Source organism: Arvicanthis niloticus, chromosome 6, assembly GCF_011762505.2.
Source record: "Arvicanthis niloticus isolate mArvNil1 chromosome 6, mArvNil1.pat.X, whole genome shotgun sequence".
Lineage (NCBI taxonomy): Eukaryota > Metazoa > Chordata > Mammalia > Rodentia > Muridae > Arvicanthis > Arvicanthis niloticus.
Window position 1 is genome coordinate 105,376,083 of NC_047663.1, and position 19,888 is coordinate 105,395,970.

The 19,888-nt window shown below is 44.8% G+C and overlaps 1 protein-coding gene across 9 annotated transcripts in view; it reads right to left on the reverse strand.

Moving 5' to 3' along the window:
* Cacna1b (calcium voltage-gated channel subunit alpha1 B) overlaps nt 1-19,888 on the reverse strand; it is a 175,966-nt gene that overhangs the window by 53,027 nt on the left and 103,051 nt on the right. For all 9 annotated transcript variants that reach the window (XM_076937505.1, XM_076937503.1, XM_076937500.1 and 6 more), the window contains 4 exons: nt 5,521-5,644; nt 2,786-2,915; nt 2,439-2,498; nt 1,294-1,400 (listed from right to left, as the gene is read on the reverse strand). In XM_076937505.1, coding sequence (XP_076793620.1) covers nt 1,294-1,400; nt 2,439-2,498; nt 2,786-2,915; nt 5,521-5,644 — 421 coding nt within the window. The remainder of the gene's footprint in view (nt 1-1,293; nt 1,401-2,438; nt 2,499-2,785; nt 2,916-5,520; nt 5,645-19,888) is intronic.

Sequence of the window (19,888 nt, forward strand, 5' to 3'; positions counted from 1 at the left end):
GCCTCTTTTTTACCCAACACCTCCAGTGCCCACGTTTACCCATCTCCCACCGCTGTACACCAGGACACAGACTGGCCCAGGAAGGGTGGCAAGAAAAGAGGGAGACTTCCAAGAAGCTTTCCCCTCTTTGCTCGTTCAGAGGGCCAGAGCCTGAGACCCATCCTCTTCCTGCTTCCATCTTGGAGCCTCTCTGACGGTTTGCCTGAAGTTCCCCAGGGTCCTTGCTGACACTCTAGCAATTCATTTCTTTTGTCATAGACAGAGGGCCCAATTAAGTTACCCAGGAGACACTGGGAGGTTCTGGGAAGGGGACTGACTGAACGGATGGAGGAGAAAAGAAAACTGTATTGCCAGAGAGTACCCAAGTGAGAAGACACTTCAGGATGTCCTGCACCATGGTGTGGGCACTGCTGGCAGCTTCTACTCAGATTACTCACTACATTCTAGGCCAGTGATCAAGCTTCTAAGACCTACACAGACACCCTGCTCACTGAGGGCCTCCCTACCAAGGCTAACCATGCCCAACCCAGCCCAGCCCAGCCCAGCCCCGACCCCAGCCAGTCCCCACAGGCATGGCAGGAATGATGGCCTGGGGATGGCTCCTGGGAGGAAGCATGCAGCCTAAACAGGGTGGAGGTGGATGAGCAGGTGGTGAGGCCATGATGGATGGGCCAGAGGCCAGAGGTGTGCCATGATGTAAGGCAATATGAAAGGAAGAGAGGTATTACCCCATGAAGCTCCTACCGGAGTCCAGCATCGAGAAGACAAAGAGAACAGAGTCAGTGGGGAAAACAAAACACAAGCCTGACTGGTCCACCCGAAGGCCAGATAAGTATAGACCCTCTCTTTGGGGTCATTCTTGTCTTTAAATCTCATCCCACAATTTCCCTACATCACCTGTGCCTGCCCAACCTAGACTCCCATGGAGGGTCTAGTCCCAATATCACCAAGTTATCAGTCACCAAGACAGAAATCAGTGAGAATAGTCTCATAGGCCCAACAAAGATGTCTACTAGTTGGGGTAAAAACACAACAATCCCTCACTCAGGCAGTCACCTCAGAGCAGGTAAGCAGGCTCCAAAGGAGCAAGCCAGGTGCCCCAGATCCCAGCCAGTCCCCAGGAACAGACGGTACCAGTCTTCAGAACCACAGTCCAGATCCAAGAAAGCAAGACAGCCAGCCCTGCTCGCACAGTTACAGAGCTACAGACCAAACATGAGCCCATTCTTCCTACACCCCACTGTAGTTCTGACTGGACCCTCTGGATCCAGAGCAGATATAAGGTTTACTTACGAGAATGCAAATGCCACTAGGGCTCCACTGACAACAATGAAGTCCAGAATGTTCCACAGGTCCCGGAAGTAGGCCCCAGGATGCAGCAGCAGGCCCAAGTCTATCATCTTAAGGGAACCGTGGACATTAGAGTATGTAAGGAAGAGAGAGGCAGAGGCAGACTCAGCCGCAGAGGGACATGGTGCTGAGTCTGCAGTACAGGGATCACTGTGACCTCATGCATCTCAGACACACTATGTACCCTCACAGGGGGTACAACACAGGTCACACTCTTAAACAGCTTCAACAGGGCCTTGGCCTCAATGTCCCTAGAGTGCAGGCTCCAACCTCTCCTGAAGCCCCACTGTGGTGAGAGGTGTGTCTCCCCTGTCATCCCCTCTCTAGCAACAGACATGCTCCCTTAGAAAATTCACGTAGCCCAGACCTGCAAGGCTCAGCTGAGGAGAAAGAACAAGCTGAAAAGACCATCATGTCCTAACTCTGCCTTTTCTGCTACAGTGATTTTTGGCAAATACCTTAACATCCTAATCTGCAAAGTAAGCTGGTCACAGACTGTAAGTGTACACAAAGCAGAAGTGACAGAGTTACACTCCGGAAGCACTCTGCACAGGCTCTCTGAACTGACTAAAGCACAGAGGTGCACACGTGCCTTCTGCTGCACTGACGTGTGTGTGTGTGTGTGTGTGTGTGTGTGTGTGTGTGTGTGTTTCAGTGCACTGAATGTACATCTCTGTCAGACAAGGACAGTCACCTTCGTCCTTGCCCATGAGTAAATCTCTAGATTCTATAGAAATTAGTCTTCTGCATTCAACAGTGCTTCTGCTGTCTCTCTTTCTTCGTGGCTATGAGGCAACCTTGGAGAGGAGGCTGAGTGTACACACCACAACACACACACACACACACACACACACACAAATAAAGCCCAAATCTCTATGCTTGGGAGCCAGTACAGCAGGACCAAGTACCCAGCAGCATTCCATGGGACAGCATGACACTGGGGACCCTTTGTGGCTGCTGAGACTTTTAGCCATCAAAATATTTCATGCACACACAGCCATGTACATGTGCACATCTGCTAAGTAAGCACATGCCAGATGCACACATTACATGCATCCACGGAAGCTGCAGGAGCCACCACATCTCACCTTTATGACCATTTCAAAGGTGAAGACTCCTGTAAAGATGTAATCCATGTACTTTAAAGCCTAGAACCAAAAGTGGCGTTACTTTAGGCGGGCCTGAGTCATTGGCTCCTATTTTCTCCCCAGGTCTTTGGCATCCCTCTGTGAAGGGTCCTTTGGTGATTCTTTGGTGGTTGGTTGCTCTGCTAACTCTAGCACATTTACCAGACAAGGGTTAAAGGAGGTAGGCTTTTCCAGACCTTTGGTTCTCAGAACCCAGAGGGAAAAAGAATGTCTGATGGGGGAAGAGGCCACCACAGCACCACCCGATCCATGTGACCCCTGGGAATCTGTCCAGTTATGACACTCACATTGTTCCGGAAGGAATCGGTCTGCACAGGGTCCTCAGCAGCCAGGGCAATGCTGCTCAAGGCAATGACCACGAGAATTACCATCTCAAAGTACTGCATGGTCACAATGTAATGGCAGAAGCGACGAAGCCTGTGAGAACAGAGCTCAGGTCACCATAGGTCAATGCCTGAATCTGCCAACCTCACCCACAGAAGGGCTCATCGGCTGTCCCTGTGCCAGCATCGTGGAGCTCTGTCCCTTAGTTCTGTGGCAAAGAAATGGTCAGCAGTCCCAAGACAGAGACAGAGTTTCTGGGAGAGGCATTCCAGGTCAGGGATCAGCAAATGACAACTCAAGGCTAGATCTTATGCCGGTAACTAACATTCCGTGGGAGCATGGCTACCTCCACTCAGGTGTGTGCTGTACCCCAGAGCAGATGACAGCGACCATTCATCCCATCATAGATCATGTAAAGCAGAGGGAGAGGGATGGAGGGGTGAAGAAAGCATTTTAGTAGAGCAGCTTGGCAGAAAGCAGGCCACTCTTGCCCTTGAGTGTCTGCGCCTCTGATGAGTGCAAGCTGTGTCTGAGAGGCCTGGGTTCCATGTCAACATGCCACACATCAATTGAGCAGGACCTTTGGTTTTCAACATTACTCTGCATCAATGAGAAAGCCAGGTTCCTGGTTACAAGAGACTCCACTCCAGTGAGCAATCACCACTTAGCAATGCAGAGATAAATAATCAGAGTCTCTCAGTCGTCAAGAACTGAAGCAGCCACTTGGCCAGGTTGGAGGGATGAACCCATGCAGCAGACAAGAAGGAACAGCCATGGACCCAGCAAGTAGAACAGGCATCTCTCCTACCATCAGCAGTGCCTCCCCCAATTCCACAGCCCCAGGGATGTCTGCTGTCAAAAGCTAGCAGCTTCTCAGCCATGTCCATCTCTTTCCTTTCTCTGCCACCCTTTGCTTATCCTACAAAGCTACTCTCCACAGGCCCCAGGCAGCATGCTGGCCTTCTGTCCCTGAGCCTGCCCTCTCCTCCTCTAACTCAGTCATCCAGCTTATGGCTACATTTCCACTGTTCAGCTGTGCTCCCCACTCACCTGGCCAGGAAATATCCCAGATGTCCTACTTCTAAATCATCTAGCCACTAACTGGACCCCAAAGCTCAGCCAGACTCCCCAGAACACGTCTGGTCTCATGGATTGCCCTGCCTCTTGTCAGTAAACAGGAATTCATGTATTCCTGATAGCTCCCTTCCAAATGGCATTTCTAATTCTAATTTATCATCAAAATTCTGCGTCTGAAAATTTTCCCCAAACACTTCACTTCCAAGACTCTACTGTAACAGCCAAAGTCATAGCTCATCGTGTCTTCCTTGTCTATCTCTTAACCAGTCTCCTTTCCCAATTCCTTTCCACCAATGGGAAGCACTGAATTGTGGTCAGACAGAGCCTCACTGTGCTCCGTCTTCCAGAAGAAAAAGGAAGAAGAAAGGGAGCTTGTCTTTTATCTAGCTACTGTCTTTCCAACTTGCTGCCTTCAGCTTCCAGACATCATAAACACCCTCTCCACTTCACCCTACACACTCAACTGAGACATCCCTCCCTTCATGACAACTCCATCACCCTCTTCTGCCTGCTAGAGAACAACAAAGGAATCCCCCCATTTTACATCTCTCTGCTGTGCTTAAGTTATCTGCCTGGCTGACACACTGTCACTCCAGGGAAGGCAGAGAAGGGTGTGTCTCTGTTACTGTTCAGTCCTAGCAGAGTGAGCTCGCAGGAAACAGATGTTGGATGAAACACTAAAGGGTGGAAAAGGAGGGACTTGGTGAGGAGAGCTGTGAGGGGATTCTTGGAAAACTAGGGGGTGCAGCAGGGCAGCCAAGAAGTAACGACCGCTCTTCTCCCACAGCCCCGCTCCGCCCTGGCCAGGGGGCTTCTGTAGAGCTCTGGACCTCTCCTTTACGACTGCTCTTCTCCCACAGCGCCCACCCAGCACTGGCCAGTGGGCTTCTGTAGAGCTCTGGACCTCTCCTTTTGCCCAGACTTTTCTCTCTCCCCTGCCTCAAGTGCTTGATCCCATTTTCCTCTGGGGCCTGACCTGACCTTTTCACTGGTTCTAACAGAGCCTGAAGCCACATCCCACCTCCGCCTGCTTCTCTCTAGTTCTCATCTCTGTCTGGTGTCTGATTTATCACGATATCATCTTGGCTGTTTGCCTTCTCCACTATGTCACATGCTGTCCATGAAGATGAGTCTCTCCTGTCTTGGTCATCACCGCATGTCACCATATACAACGTTGTCTGCATGTGAATGCTGTTTGGATGGATGAGGTACCCAAGTGATGAGTGGATGATAAATTGTGGCCAGTGTGGGAAGGGACACACAATGGCACCCGTGGGAAGGTGTATTGCAGGAAGCTATGGGTATAACAAATGTAAAAATGGCCCTGTGTGCAGCCATAAACACAACAGTAGAGCGGGTCACTACGCAAGCTTTCAAAGTAGTCGTCTGGCATCAATCCAGCCTCCACCACCAAGACTGGCTCGAAATCTATACAAGGCACAAAATTTTGTGCTTCTGTGGTTTTGCCTATAAATTCAGGTAACAAACGTGTCTCGTGGGACTGCTAAGACAAGCGTGTTCAGTAAATGTGTAAAATTAGTCTCTACAAGGTATATAACCCATTTAAGCTGGTTAATACGCTCAGATACTCATGACAAAGACACAGCACAAAGAGACTCACAGGTTGGTGGGGCTGAGACAGAACATGGAGCTGTAGGGAACGATGGGCCGGGGGCCTCTTCTCAGCACATCCTCAGCTTCTGCCTCCTTCTTGCCCTCTGCTTGGCCTTCCAGGTCCATGTTACCTACAAGGGCACAGAGCCTCAAAATTAGGATATGTACGCACATGAAGTCATATCACCTGGGCCTCTCCCAGCTCCACATCATGGACAAGTGAGGCAGACTACCATATGCCCAGCCAGGGAAACGTGTCTGGCTAAGAACACAGCTTTGCTGAGCACATGACCAAGGCAGCAGGGGCGGCACCACTTCCAGACCTAGAGACAGAGGACAATCTGACATAGAAATCCTGCCGGGCCTGCTCACCTCCTACACTGGGATGTGAGAGACGTAGTGGTACCACTCCCTTGATATGGAAACCAATGTCTCCTAGATCCTAGTGAGCCATTCCCTCTGCCTGGCAGATCTCTGGGCAGCAAGACAGGGTAAAGCAAGGGGCTTCCTGGAACCCTATCATCCAAGCCTAGCTTGGCTCAGCCTGGAGTTTCTCTTTCAGGGCTCTGGAGAACAGAGGCCTTGCCAGCCACCCCACTTGCAGACCCAGCTCCCTGGGCTCCCCCCTAACTCCTACTCACTGCTGCCTTTTCATTGTCCCCTCCTCTGCCTGCTCAGCAACCCCCATCTTTGTGCTCACAAACTCAGCCCCCAGGATTATAACAGTCAGGAGTGACTTTCTTTTTAGGTAAGCTACATACTTCTCTCAATTCTTTATTTGTTAGCTATAGGAGTACATATTTCCGTTCTGATGGATGACAGGGTGACCAAGACCTTGGGACATCAGAGGAGAGAGTGCAACGACCTGAGCCACCTTTCACTACCAAATCTTTTTATGCCTCCTAAAGAACATATACAGCCAGGGAAGATGATAAGGAGCAACAAAACGGAGGTGCCCATGGCAAAGCCACTGTGGAGATCAGACTCCAGCTTCACCCTGACCCCTGGCCACTCATATGCAGGAAGAAACAGCTACAGCCAAGCAGCAGAGCTGGGCTCCGGAGCCAATCACCCACTGGCAAGTGCTTCAAAGTAAAGGGTTTTTTTTAAGTGAACACCATCAAATTTTCCTGTCAAAGTCTTCTAGAGAAAATAATGGCTAATACTTACCAACCCTCCAACATTCTATTAATTCATAAGACATTATCTCTGGGGGTAGAGAAAGTCTTTTAAGATCTTTAATAGTAAAAAAATTATAAAATATGTAACCACAGGAAATGTACAAAAAATACTCAATCCTCCCAGGAAGGATCCTGAAAACAGACAGAGTTTACAGGACACAAGAGGTACATGGAATAGTAAGTGAACAGAGGAGAGACATGAACACCATGCTTCCTGTCTCTGAGGAGCCCAGTCACAGCAGAGGCCCTCAGTGGGATGTGGCACAAGAAGGCTGTCTGTGAGCCCATTTCCTGTGACAACTATATTTTCACTCTTCGCGTTCAGAAAACGTTCCCATGATGAGCCACGCTACTTTTATAGAAAGAAATCTTATTTTAAACTGTGCCTTTCGAACTCCTCCCCAACAAATACAGCAAAGCCGAGAATAAGTAAAGTATGAAAAGAACCAATCTGAGTTGAAGAACTAAATTATTCAAAAAGAAAAAAAAATAAAGACACCAGAGCCTGGATGACATTACTTCTGAGAAAGTTGCCATAACAAACTCATGGGGGAAAGCATATATGTATACACATATACATGTACTACAGTGAGTGAAGGGGAGAGGTCATGGACTGGAAAGAGAGCCAGGAGGGAGCAAAAGAAGGGTCAGGATGAAAGCTACCACAGGCTATGAAAATCCACTGTTGAAAGAAAGTTACTTAAATCAAGATTTGTTTATTTCTTTCTTTGTTTGTCTGTTTGTTTGTTTTGGAAACAGGGTTTCTCTAGGCATCCCTGGATGTCCTGGAGATTTGCTCTGTAGACCAAGCTGGTCTTGAACTCAAGAGATCAGCCTTTGCCTCCCAAATGCTGGGATTAAATGTGTGCACCACCACTGCCCAGCACAAGACATCTTACTGACAAGTCAACACATGGAAACAGGACATTCAAGTAGAGCTGCAGCTACAGACAGGGTGGAACAGGAAGAGTGACAGCCAGGACTCCAGGAACGCGTGCCACCCACCACTGGCATCTGTTTTCTTTCTTCTGGGTTAAAATCTGGACTGGCCCAAGGAAAAGCTATGTGGGAGAGTGACCACTGCTGCAGACATGGGATCCCTAGCCTGGCACTCACTAAGACAGGGCAGAAATGGCCTCCATCATCAAACCACAGGCCAGAATTGGCTCCCCTTGAGCAAGCCAGGGCTGCTGGGAAGATGATATATAAGTCCTCCTGACAAAACTACAACAGAATTTCTATAGACAAGAGGACCTTAAAATAATGTAGCCCATTTTCCTATCAATCTGACATGGCACTGGGTGCTGTCCTTACAAAGGTGAGAGCCAGCTTGTCTGTTGCGTGAGTATCTGCCAAGTGAGAAAGGGAAGTTGAATTAGTGATCACATTCTAAGTAGAAAAAGGAGATGCCAACCACACACAAGGAAGCAAGGCCACCACTATCAACAGGACAGACATGACAGAAAATCGAATGGTGCCACTAAGGACTGCAGAGCTAGGTTTTTTTTTTTTTTTTTTTTTTTTTTTTTTTACGTGACAAATATAAAATTTGAGAAATAAAACGTGAATCTTTTCAAAACTTTCAAGCAATAAAATTCTGGGCCAGGTTCAGTGTCCTTCTCCTGTCCCCTCCCTCACCCTAGTCTTCCCCCACCCAGCCCACCCCAGGTCAACCAGTCTCTGTGACAGCTGAAGATCAGTACCAGAAAAAAACCCAAGAGCAAATTTCCCTGGGAGGAAGAAGCAAGAAGTGCATATGCTCTCTGAGACCATTTCCCATTTGACACACTGAGCAACAAACCAAGCAGAATTCACCTGCTTCACAGAGGCAAGGACAAAAAGACTGGATTTGAGAAACCCTGTCTCGAAAAAACAAAAACAAAAACAAAAACAACAACAAAACAACAACAAAAAAAAACAATGGTGTCTAAGTCCAGAGTGATGAACCAGAAGGAAAGAGTAAAGGCGCAGGCAAAACATCGGTGTCATACCAAATGTCGGTGTGTGCAGAAAAGACCAGGCTCCCTGGCAGCAGAGCCCCTCCCAGTCCTGTAGCCCACAGGAGATATAGCTGTAGGGTTCAGACAGTGGACTAACTGATCTCCATCCTGGGTGCTAACACTGTTGAGAAGGAATCTGCTGTACTTTATAGAGACCATTTCTGTTTCATTCTTGTTCTGCTTGCAGCTATACGGACTCCCGTTTCAATATGCCAGCTGCATTATCAGGAACACACAAATCATGTTACAGAAAAAAAAAAGCCAATAAACTGGAAAATCTAAATAAACACTGTCTTTATAGACAAACAACATTAGTTTCTACTTTAGGAATTCTGAAAAAGGTGTAAAACACTAACAACAACAAGGAAGGTGACTGAACAGGATGCATGCAGCAAAGGACATCTTGACCTGTAGCCACTGGGTTCTCTGGCACAGTCTATTCCAGGGAGGTAAGCTTCCACAGTCAGTTCCTAGCAGTCTTAAGGAGCTTAAAGGACTGTCATGGAAGGCCAGGCTCTTCTGTAGGAAGTGAGGGGAAATTTGAACAGAATGGTAGTGTCCAATACACAGTCTTCTGGGAAAGACATACAAAATGGTCCTTGGAATATACTAGACAGGAGAACAAGGACTCTGTAAAAAGGTCCACAGTATGTGAGAAGATCAAAAAGCCTACTTAAAAGGACTCCCCGGGCCAAAATGGGAAAACTTGAAGATTCAAAAATCAAAACAATTAATTGCAAAAAATCAAAATACATCAAATGCATTAAAATCCAAATTTTCCAAATAATAATATATTTGCATTAGTTGCTAAGATACTGATTTGTTGCTTTGAAAATTCATAAATAAACGGACAAAAATAAGCATGTCCTTTCTTAATACAAATACAAAATTTATTTCAAGGTAACCAAGTATTTCATGAGTAGTGATCTTCCTCAAAGTTAAGATCACAATAATAAATTCAGAAGAAATAATGGAAATCTGTGGTCTTACTGAAATCACACATCTGGTAACATCATCCTTGTCACTGGAGCTGTAGGGGGAAAGGCTGGTGGGAAATTTACAAGGAAGGACTTCATCTTAGCCACTATCCATCCTTCCACCACCCATGGAGACCACCGAAGTGATGCAGCCCTGGGACCGAGTTACCATCAATAGAGCTAATCTTATCAAACACATCTCTAGACATACAGATGTTAGATGTCTAAAGATTCTTTAGACATCTTTTGATTCTCACAAAAATCGCAATGACAGCTACCTGTAGGAGGCCAAGCACGCTGCTAAAAGTCCTAAACACAACAGAGTTGCCAACAACATAATTTCAAAGGCATGTGGTTCAGAAGCCTGTCCACAAACCCATCAGTCGCAGAGTGTGGTCCAGGTAAAGAAAGTACTTCATGTCCCACGATGCAGTCTACCAGACCTAGCATACCCCAAGTTCTACACAGCAGATAAGCAAGGATAAACAAGAGGGGAGATGCTTAACAAAGTAGAAGTTTAGACATATTTAGAAAAAAAAGTCAAATGAATGACCCATGTCTGGATAAAGATTCAAACCAAAAAAAAAAAAAAAAAAAAAAAAAAAACCATAAAAAGATATTTCTGAGACAACTGTATGATTTGAACTTGGAATGTGTACTGAACAACATAAAGAAATTACTATCAACATTCAGTACAATAAAGCCACCATGATTATTTTAAACCCCTAATTGAGATGCCCAGTCCATGATTATTCTGAACATGGCACAAGGAGAACAAGGAGGGGGGAAGACTGGCACATAAAAGCAGGCAAAGGTGTGAAGGCAGAGTGTGGGGCTCCTCGGAGAAGGGGTAAGGGCAGAGTGTGGGGCTCCTAGGAGAAGGGGTGAGGGCAGAGTGTGGGGCTCCTCGGAGAAGGGGTGAGGGCAGAGTGTGGGGCTCCTAGGAGAAGGGGTGAGGGCAGAGTGTGGGGCTCCTAGGAGAAGGGGTGAGGGCAGAGTGTGGGGATCCTAGGAGGAGGGGTGAGGGCAGAGTGTGGGGATCCTAGGAGGAGGGGTGAGGGCAGAGTGTGGGGCTCCTCGGAGAAGGGGTGAGGGCAGAGTGTGGGGCTCCTCGGAGAAGGGGTGAGGGCAGAGTGTGGGGCTCCTCGGAGAAGGGGTGAGGGCAGAGTGTGGGGCTCCTCGGAGAAGGGGTGAGGGCAGAGTGTGGGGCTCCTCGGAGAAGGGGTGAGGGCAGAGTGTGGGGCTCCTCGGAGAAGGGGTGAGGGCAGAGTGTGGGGCTCCTCGGAGGAGGGGTGAGGGCAGAGTGTGGGGCTCCTCGGAGGAGGGGTGAGGGCAGAGTGTGGGGATCCTAGGAGGAGGGGTGAGGGCAGAGTGTGGGGATCCTAGGAGGAGGGGTGAGGGCAGAGTGTGGGGCTCCTAGGAGAAGGGGTGAGGGCAGAGTGTGGGGCTCCTCGGAGAAGGGGTGAGGGCAGAGTGTGGGGCTCCTCGGAGAAGGGGTGAGGGCAGAGTGTGGGGCTCCTCGGAGAAGGGGTGAGGGCAGAGTGTGGGGCTCCTCGGAGAAGGGGTGAGGGCAGAGTGTGGGGCTCCTCGGAGAAGGGGTGAGGGCAGAGTGTGGGGCTCCTCGGAGAAGGGGTGAGGGCAGAGTGTGGGGCTCCTCGGAGAAGGGGTGAGGGCAGAGTGTGGGGCTCCTAGGAGAAGGGGTGAGGGCAGAGTGTGGGGCTCCTCGGAGAAGGGGTGAGGGCAGAGTGTGGGGCTCCTAGGAGAAGGGGTGAGGGCAGAGTGTGGGGCTCCTCGGAGAAGGGGTGAGGGCAGAGTGTGGGGCTCCTCACATCTGTCTCTACTTCTCATACATTTCAATTTTCCCAAACAAAAAAGGGGTTTATTTTAGCAACCACGGAGCTGTACAAAGGAAAAATGGTTTGAATTAACAACTGGCTGCAGAACAGAACAGGAGGCAGAGGACAACAGAATAATAGTCCCAGTGGGAGAGAAAATAACCAACAGCTAGAACTCCATACAAAGGAAAACCCACTTCTTACAACAATGCCAGAATAAAGGTTATACAGAGAAATTACCACTGTCAAACTTCATTTTAATAAAGCAGAATGAGGGAGGGAAGAAACCCCCAAAATGATCTGGAATACAGAAGTAATGGAAACTAAGAAGGAACAATAGAATCAACAAAAGAAAGGTGGACAATACCACACAGAGCCATCCAGGGCCCTCCAGCCCTTGGATATTGCAACACAGTTATCTGCAAAGTCCATAGTCAAGAACTGTGTGACCAGGTCTCAAACAGGTGTACACGTGCACGCACGCACACACACACACACACACACACACACACACACACACACAAACACACACACACAAGAAAGCCCCATACTGTTGTAAGTAAAGCTTACAGTTTTCAGTTGGGCCAAGTTCATCATTACCTTGAGCCACTGCCACAGGTTATTACTGCTGAGAGAAACATCTGCTATTCGGAAGTTCAAACCATACAGATGAATAAGGTAAAATACAGTGAAACTTGACAAACATAAAATAAAAAATGAGCTTCAAAAATGTATTATAATCAGAGCCATCCTTAAGAGTGAGATCTAGAGCTTAAGACTCGTAAATGACGTAGAGTCCAAAAGTGTGAGCTGAGGACATCGAAGTGTTGCCAGGAGAAGGGTGTCAGGACACAGGCAGGAAACACAACGTGGAAAAAAGGAGATACAGGAGTCACTAGCAACACCCACCATCTCAGTGGTCGCTGATAATCACTTAAACAGAGCAGCCCCATAGAGAGAAGTGTTCAACAGGGGAGGGAGGGAGGGAGGGAGGGAGGGAGGGAGGGAGGGAGGGAGGGAGGGAGATCAGAAACTTAGCCAGGGCTCTTAGTGCTACAGGCCTGAAATCACAGACATCAGAAGACTGAAAAAGGAAAACCTCAAGTTCAAAAATGGCCTGGACTACAGTGAGTTCAATACCAGCTTAGGGTACTTAGACCCTGGAGTGGAGATGTATGTGTGTGGTGGGATACTCACTTAAAATATACAATGAGCCCGACTGGACAAAGGGGGAGAGCACCTCCCATGGACACCTGTGCTGCTCCTTGTACCCTCCATAAGTCATAGGTCAGTAAGGAAAGAGAACAAAGTCACCCCCACTTGGCATCTCTCACATACAGGAGATTTAAAAGCTATGAACCTGGACAAAGAAGTGAGCAGTCTTGGTTTAGAGTTCATGAGAAAATTGAGGCCGGTCATCATTCTGGCTAAGAGATTCATTTTTAAACATTATTCATGTCATGAGTACACTGACAGAAGAACAGCATGTGGCGGGCCAGCAGCATGGCCAGGTGCCAAGGAGAGTTCAGGCCCCATTGCCATAGGGAAACTGACATCATGGCATTGTGAACTCTGAAGGAGTTCAGATCCATGCCGCAGGGTTGGGGTTCCTTCCGGTAAGTCTCAGGGGCAACAGGAGAAGTCATGTAGTCAGCCCGTCTTCATCTTCATGGGTAGTGCAGGGAGGGAGTGAATTCCAGGGCAGGAATGCTGAAATTCTGAGAAAGCTGGGAAGGAGGGGTCTATTTAATGACATTGTACCCATTAAAAGGGTGGGAAATGTTACCACCAGTTACCCTCTAATGTCCTAGAGTCTGGCAACCTGAGCCTGTGAGCTTCTTTGGTTTCTGCCATTTCCCTGGAACCTGTACACATGGGAGTCTGTAGGAGTAGTTAGGGATTCAGGGACAGGTAGCCAACTTGCCACTTCTTCCTCTATAGCAACTAGAGAAAAAGAAAAAAAGAAAAAGGAGGCACTGCAGGCTAGCATGGTCTGGGCAACAATCTGGTCTGGAATCTAACAGGAAATAGAAAGATAAACTGAGATCTGAAGAACGAGGCGGAGACCGGAGAGGAAGAGGGTGCATCAGAAGTGTGGTGATGTGAACGTTGGACATCAGCTGGGGCCAGCCCTAGAAGACAGGTCCCATCCTTAACAAACCAATCTAAGAATAGGTCTGAGGCCAGAAGAACCAGAACACTGCACTTGGGGACTTAAAAAGCCACCTAAATCCGGTTACTGACGATGAGAATCACTACAGTCAGACACTATACGCTGGAGAGGTTTCAAAGGTCAAGGCTGTGACGGAGGCATACCACAACCTAGAGTGCCAGAACAGCCAAGAACCTGCCCCAAATCCTGGCAAGGACGCTAAGTCTCATCGTCCCAGGAAAAGACAATACTCTTGAACTAAAAAGCAAACACTACGCCACTAGCAAGTACAACTGCCTAGCCTGTGCTCCACAGAAGCAAATGTAACTACCAGGAAAAACAAGCAAGCAAAATAACAACAAAAAGGAAGCCTTTATTTTATCCTTATCTGAAAAGGTATCCAACATGCATAGCTTCTATAATAAGAAAATGGAAACTTAGGATGAAAACTATTGATGAAAATATCTCTCTCTCTCTCTCTCTCCTCTCTCTCTCTCTCTCTCTCTCTCTCTCTCTCTCTCTCTCTCTCTCACACACACACACACACACACACACACACACACACACACACACCTGTAAAGCAGGAGAAAATTAAAACAACTCTCAAACTTGAAATGATAAATATCATTACAGAAGTCAACCGCCAATGAGAACAAGTACCTCACACCTGACCGTCTTGGTGAAGGTTGGTGGAGACATGAGAGAGGTCAGATGGCTGCTCACCAAATACAAAGTGAGAAAAATAACCAAACTAAACAATGCATTTAAATCATTTCAGAAACGGCAAAGGAGGCCACGGAAGAACAGACAGCTGAAAGTTCTCAGGGGAAAAAGCCAGAATAAGGAATGAGTTTTAACAGGGTTAGAAAGTCATAAAGGAGGCAGGAGGCAAAATAAAGCCAAGCCAACCCATGTGTTACCAGAATGTCTAATGCACGAAAATAAAACAATGTGACAGAACTACTCATTAGAAAAGTAATTCCAGAAATTCTTCCTGAAATTCTGTTATCACCTACCAAGTGATTTTCAACAAGAGTGCCCAAGTAGTTGAATGGAAAGGGACAGTCCTTTTTCAACAAATGGTGACAAAGTATTGGAGATCCAGTAAGGGCCAGGGGCCAAGAGAGATCCTTAATCTTTACCTATGCCACATACAGAAATTAATTCAAGATATGACCCTTCTGGAAAGATGAACTTTAAGCTCTCTTCCCTCTCCATCCGGCGAAGCACACCTGAATAGACCTGATCCTTGAGAACCATGTCAAGATGAATGTGAAAAGATTTTGAAGGGCAGGAAAGAAACAGCAGATTAGCCATGGAACCTTGGAACCACAGAATAGCACAGTAAGAACGCTGTCTTTTCTGAATTTTATTTTATGCCTCATATGCCCTGACTCGGTGTGAAATTCACAAATATCAACCAACACAGATTTCAAAAAGTCCTCGTGAAAGGACTTGGAAGCACGAGAGCCTAGCAGAACAGATGACGACGATTGCTACACTACAGCCTAACTCAAAGGAAAACAAAACAAAACAGAAGGGTAGTCCTATCCCTACCCAAACAAGTACAGGCTGAGGCAGGGGCCTGGACCTTTATCTTCACTGCCTATAAGAGGCAGCCCAAAGCATTGGCTGGGGTGTGATGACAGTCAGCTGAATGGAAGCAGGGCTTTCCTCCTCACCCTGAGGTAAATAGACCCAGAACTAGTGCGATGACAGTGTGGATCACACAGAGAGGCTGGACTTTAAGAGTCACCAATAATGATGAAGCATCCCTTCCTTGGGGTACAGAAATGAGTGCTAGTGGGAACTAGGAATTGTACTGCCAGCCAGAGGTAATTAGGTTCATGGCAGTCACATGGGAGCAGTGGAGACCTGATGGAGAACTGGTACACCCACCCTAAGCCAGTGATAATGAGTGGGTCTCTTCCACCGAGGCCTATGGCAGCCAAGTCAGAATCTATTTTCCCACCTCACCTAGAACTAACAAGACAGTTCTCCATTCTTCTTGAATATATCACAGCAGACAGGCCAAAGCAAAAGACTTAAGACTCAGAGGCTCATGATCTAATTCTAAAGTAGCTAGATTTCAATAAAAAAAAAAAATTACTTATCACACCAAAAACCAGGAAATCAAATTGAACAAGAAAAAACAATCAATGGGCACTAAGAAAACACATGTTAAAACTATCTGACAAAGACTTTAAAACATCATTCCAGGAATTCTTGACAGTTGGGAAAAAAAAAAAAAAAAAAAAAAAAAAACTTGAAACAAACGAAAAGTAGAAAATCTTGGCAAAGAAATAGAAGACCCGAGGAAGTACATGATTGAAAAACATAGTAACTAAAATGAAAAACTTAACAGACAAGTGGGCTCAACTGGAGAACAGAGGACACAGAAGAAAAATCCATGAACTAGAAGATGGAAAAATAGAAATTACCCAATCTGATCAACAAAGAGAAAATACACTGAAAAAAAAAAAATCAAAGGAGCTCAAGAGTCTTTAGGAGAACAGCAAAAGACCAAGCATTCACACTGCCAGAGTCTCAGGATAAAAACAGAACAGGCAGAACCAAGGAAGTGCTCGGAGACGGAAAAGATGAAATATTCCCATTGCCAAAGACATTAACCTACAGATTCAAGAAGCTGAGCAAACCCCAAACAGGATAAATTTGAAGAAGTCCACATCAAAAATACATTGTCCCCAAACTTCTGAAATATAAAGACAAAACAAGCCTTGAAAGCAGCGAGAGAGAAACAACATCTTACCTACAGGAAGAGAACATTTCGAGTGACAGTGGATTTCTCATCAGAAACCATGGACTCAGAAGAGGCACACGTTTTTTTCAAGTGCTGAAAAAAAAAGAACTGTCAACCCAGAATTCTAGACCCAATGAAAATATCCTTCAGGAATGAAGGGAACATCAAGACACTCTTGGATGAAGGAAACTAAGAGACTCTGTCACCTGCAGACCTATGTCAAAAGAATAGCTACAGAAAGCTTTCCACAGAGACAATTTATGAAAGGATATAGAATACCAGAAAGGAAGAAAGAATAATAAGGGGAAAATGAGTAAATACAACACACTTTCCTTCTCTTCAGTTTTCTATGTTTGATAGCTGAAATAAAAATTCAAACATACTCTGTTAAGATTCTAAACTTATACAGAGGAAAAATTTAAGAATAGTACATTATAAAAGAGAGAGAGAGGCATATAGAGAGAAATTTTATATTGTACTCAAAAATGACAAAATGAGTATACGAGGCTAAGTTACATAATAAAATACCTAAAGCAATTAGCATATACAATAGACACACTAGAAAGAACTATAGATAAATCAAATTGGACTTTTAAATACATTCAAAAACCCTCCAAGAAAGGTAGAGAAAAATAAACCAGAGAAATAACAAACAGAGAGAACAAACAGAAAACAAAAATTAAGATAACAACTTAAGCGCTGTCTTACCAACAATTACATTAAATGTAAATGCTATAATGCCAAATAAAAGAATTTGCAGTGGATTAAACCATGACCCAACCATATGCTGTCTATAAGAAATTCATCTCGAATGTAACTATACAACTAACCTGAAAATGAAAGGTAAAAAAGATCAACCATGCAAATTTTATGACAAAAATAGTAAATATATTAACCAAGACAAGACAGACTTCAAATCAAGGAAAATTACCAGGTTCAGAGAAAGGCAAAGCACAATGATAAAAAGGTTGCTGCACCAAAAAGACAAACCACAAATGTGTTTCTATCTAACAGCAATTCACAAAAATGAAAGTAACAACTTACAGTATAAAAGAAAAAAGGTAGATTAGATCCAAAATAATATTTAGAGCATTGAGCATCCTTTTTATCCTCAACAACTGACAGATCCAGACATAAAATAACACCCACACAGAAAGGTCAACCAACAGGATGAAATAGGTCCTTATACAACATTCCTCCCAGCAATAGCAGAACACCCAAAAAACATCTAGCATGACTCATACCCTGGGCAATGGGAACAAAACCTAAAAAACTAAATGACAAATGATAATACAGAATGTAGTTACCGACCACAAACTAATAAAAGTAGGAGTTGACAACAGAAAGACAAAAAAGTCTACAAACACTTGGATACTATCCCTGTATCATTTCCCTGTATCATCACAATGACCAATTGAGCCAAAGAATAAATCTCAAAGAAATTTTTTAAGTAAAACTAAACAAAAATTAAACTATATCCCATGAAAACCTATGGCAGAAACGGAGGCAGTTCAAAGAGAGAAACTTGTAAAATGTGTGTATTGGAATAGCAGGTGGCTAGACAGATGGTTCAGGGCTTTAGAGCCTTATTGCAGGGGATCTAAGTTCAGTTCTCAGCACCTACATGGTGACTACAATCATCTGTGACTTCAGTTTCAGAGGATCTAATGCTCTATTCTGACCTCTAAGGGTACCAGGCATGTACACAGTGTGCATACATATAAACAGGTAAAAGTATTCATTAACATAAGGGTTTTAAAGAAAAGCAGAAAAATAGAACCAATAAGATATATAGATATAGATATAGATATAGATATAGATATAGATATAGATATAGATATATAGTGTTTGTTTGTGTGTATGTGTATATATATATACACATATATACATATACATATGTATATTTTTTTCCTACCACAAGAAAATTAGAAAAAAAGAACAAAGCAATGGAAAGTAAAAATCAAATTAAATTATATGCATTATTTGAATTTTAATTATTTAAATAATTTTAATTATTTAAATTAAAATTTAAAATTATTTAAATTAAAATAGGACCAACAAGGTGTTTTAGTGAGCCAAGGTACTTGCTGCTTAAGCCTAGCGATCTTAATTAATTCCTAGAACCCACATAAAGGTAGAAAGAACCACAGAATTGTTCTCTTAACTCTGCATGCATGTGTACACACAAACACAAATTTTAAAAAAAAATCATGAAAACAAAGAAAAAAATCACCAATAAAACAATTCAATCTTTTCAAAAGATCAATAAAATTAACAAATGTGGCAAGACTGAGCAAAAGAAAAGACGAACATGCATACCAATCAAAGGAATGACTAGGAGCCTGAAGATATCATAAGAGTAACAGGGACTAAGGCCAACAATATACATGTAGAACTGGCAACTTCAATGAAATGTAAAAGCCCCTGACAGTCGAAAGCCAATCAAATGAAACTGATAACATAACTCCATAGCTACCCATGCCACAGCCCTCAGACAAGAAATGCTTGTTTGGCATTTTCTATCAAATACTTAAAGGACAATTAGTACCCAGTTCAGCATAATTTACTCTGGAAATAGGTCCGTTAGGTCCAAAGCATTTTATGGCTCCATTCTTACTCTGATGCCCAAACCAGACACAAGCACATTATGAAAAATAAAACCAAAACTGAGTGTGCTAACACAGATCTAGCTGTATGTAATTCCAGCACTAGAGGCACTGAGGCAGAATTGTGAGCCTGAGGAACAATGGTATTGAACATCACAACCAGGACATGGAAACGAAAAAATAAATGTGAAAGAATTAAATTATTCATTTATGATTCCTTTGTAAAGAATTTGGAAGAAATATACAAATACATGTTCAAGGTAAAATATGCCAAAATTATGTAAATTAAGAAGTTAGAAAAGGAACAACTATAAAATAAAACAAAAATAATAAAGATAAAATGAAAAATAATTTTTACAACAAAACATGGTATAAATGTCAAATGAACTAAAACATTGATTTTCATTTTATAAAGATTACAAAGTATATAAACTGCCAACTAATCTAATCAAGAAAAAGGAGAAATCACAGAAACACTAAAACAGAGTTCTAAAAATAACAACAACAAAAATCAACCAAAACACAAAAACCAGTTGAGGCCAGGTGCTGGCACACACCTTTAATCCCAGCACTCTGGAGGCAGAGGCAGGTGTTGGAAGCAGCCTAGTCTACAGAGTGAATTCGCAGAGAAACTCTGGGGGGGGTGGTAGTGGGGGAGGGAGGAAGGGAGAGAGGGAGGGAGGGAGGGAGGGAGGGAGGGAGGGAGGGGGAGAGAGAGAGAGAGAGAGAGAGAGAGAGAGAGAGGGAGGAAGAAGAGGCGGAGGAGGAGGAGGGGGAGGAGGAAGAGAAGAAGAGGAGGAGGAGGAAGAAGAGGAGGAGGAGGAGGAAGAAAGAGAGAAGGAATTCAAGCCAATATTCTGTAT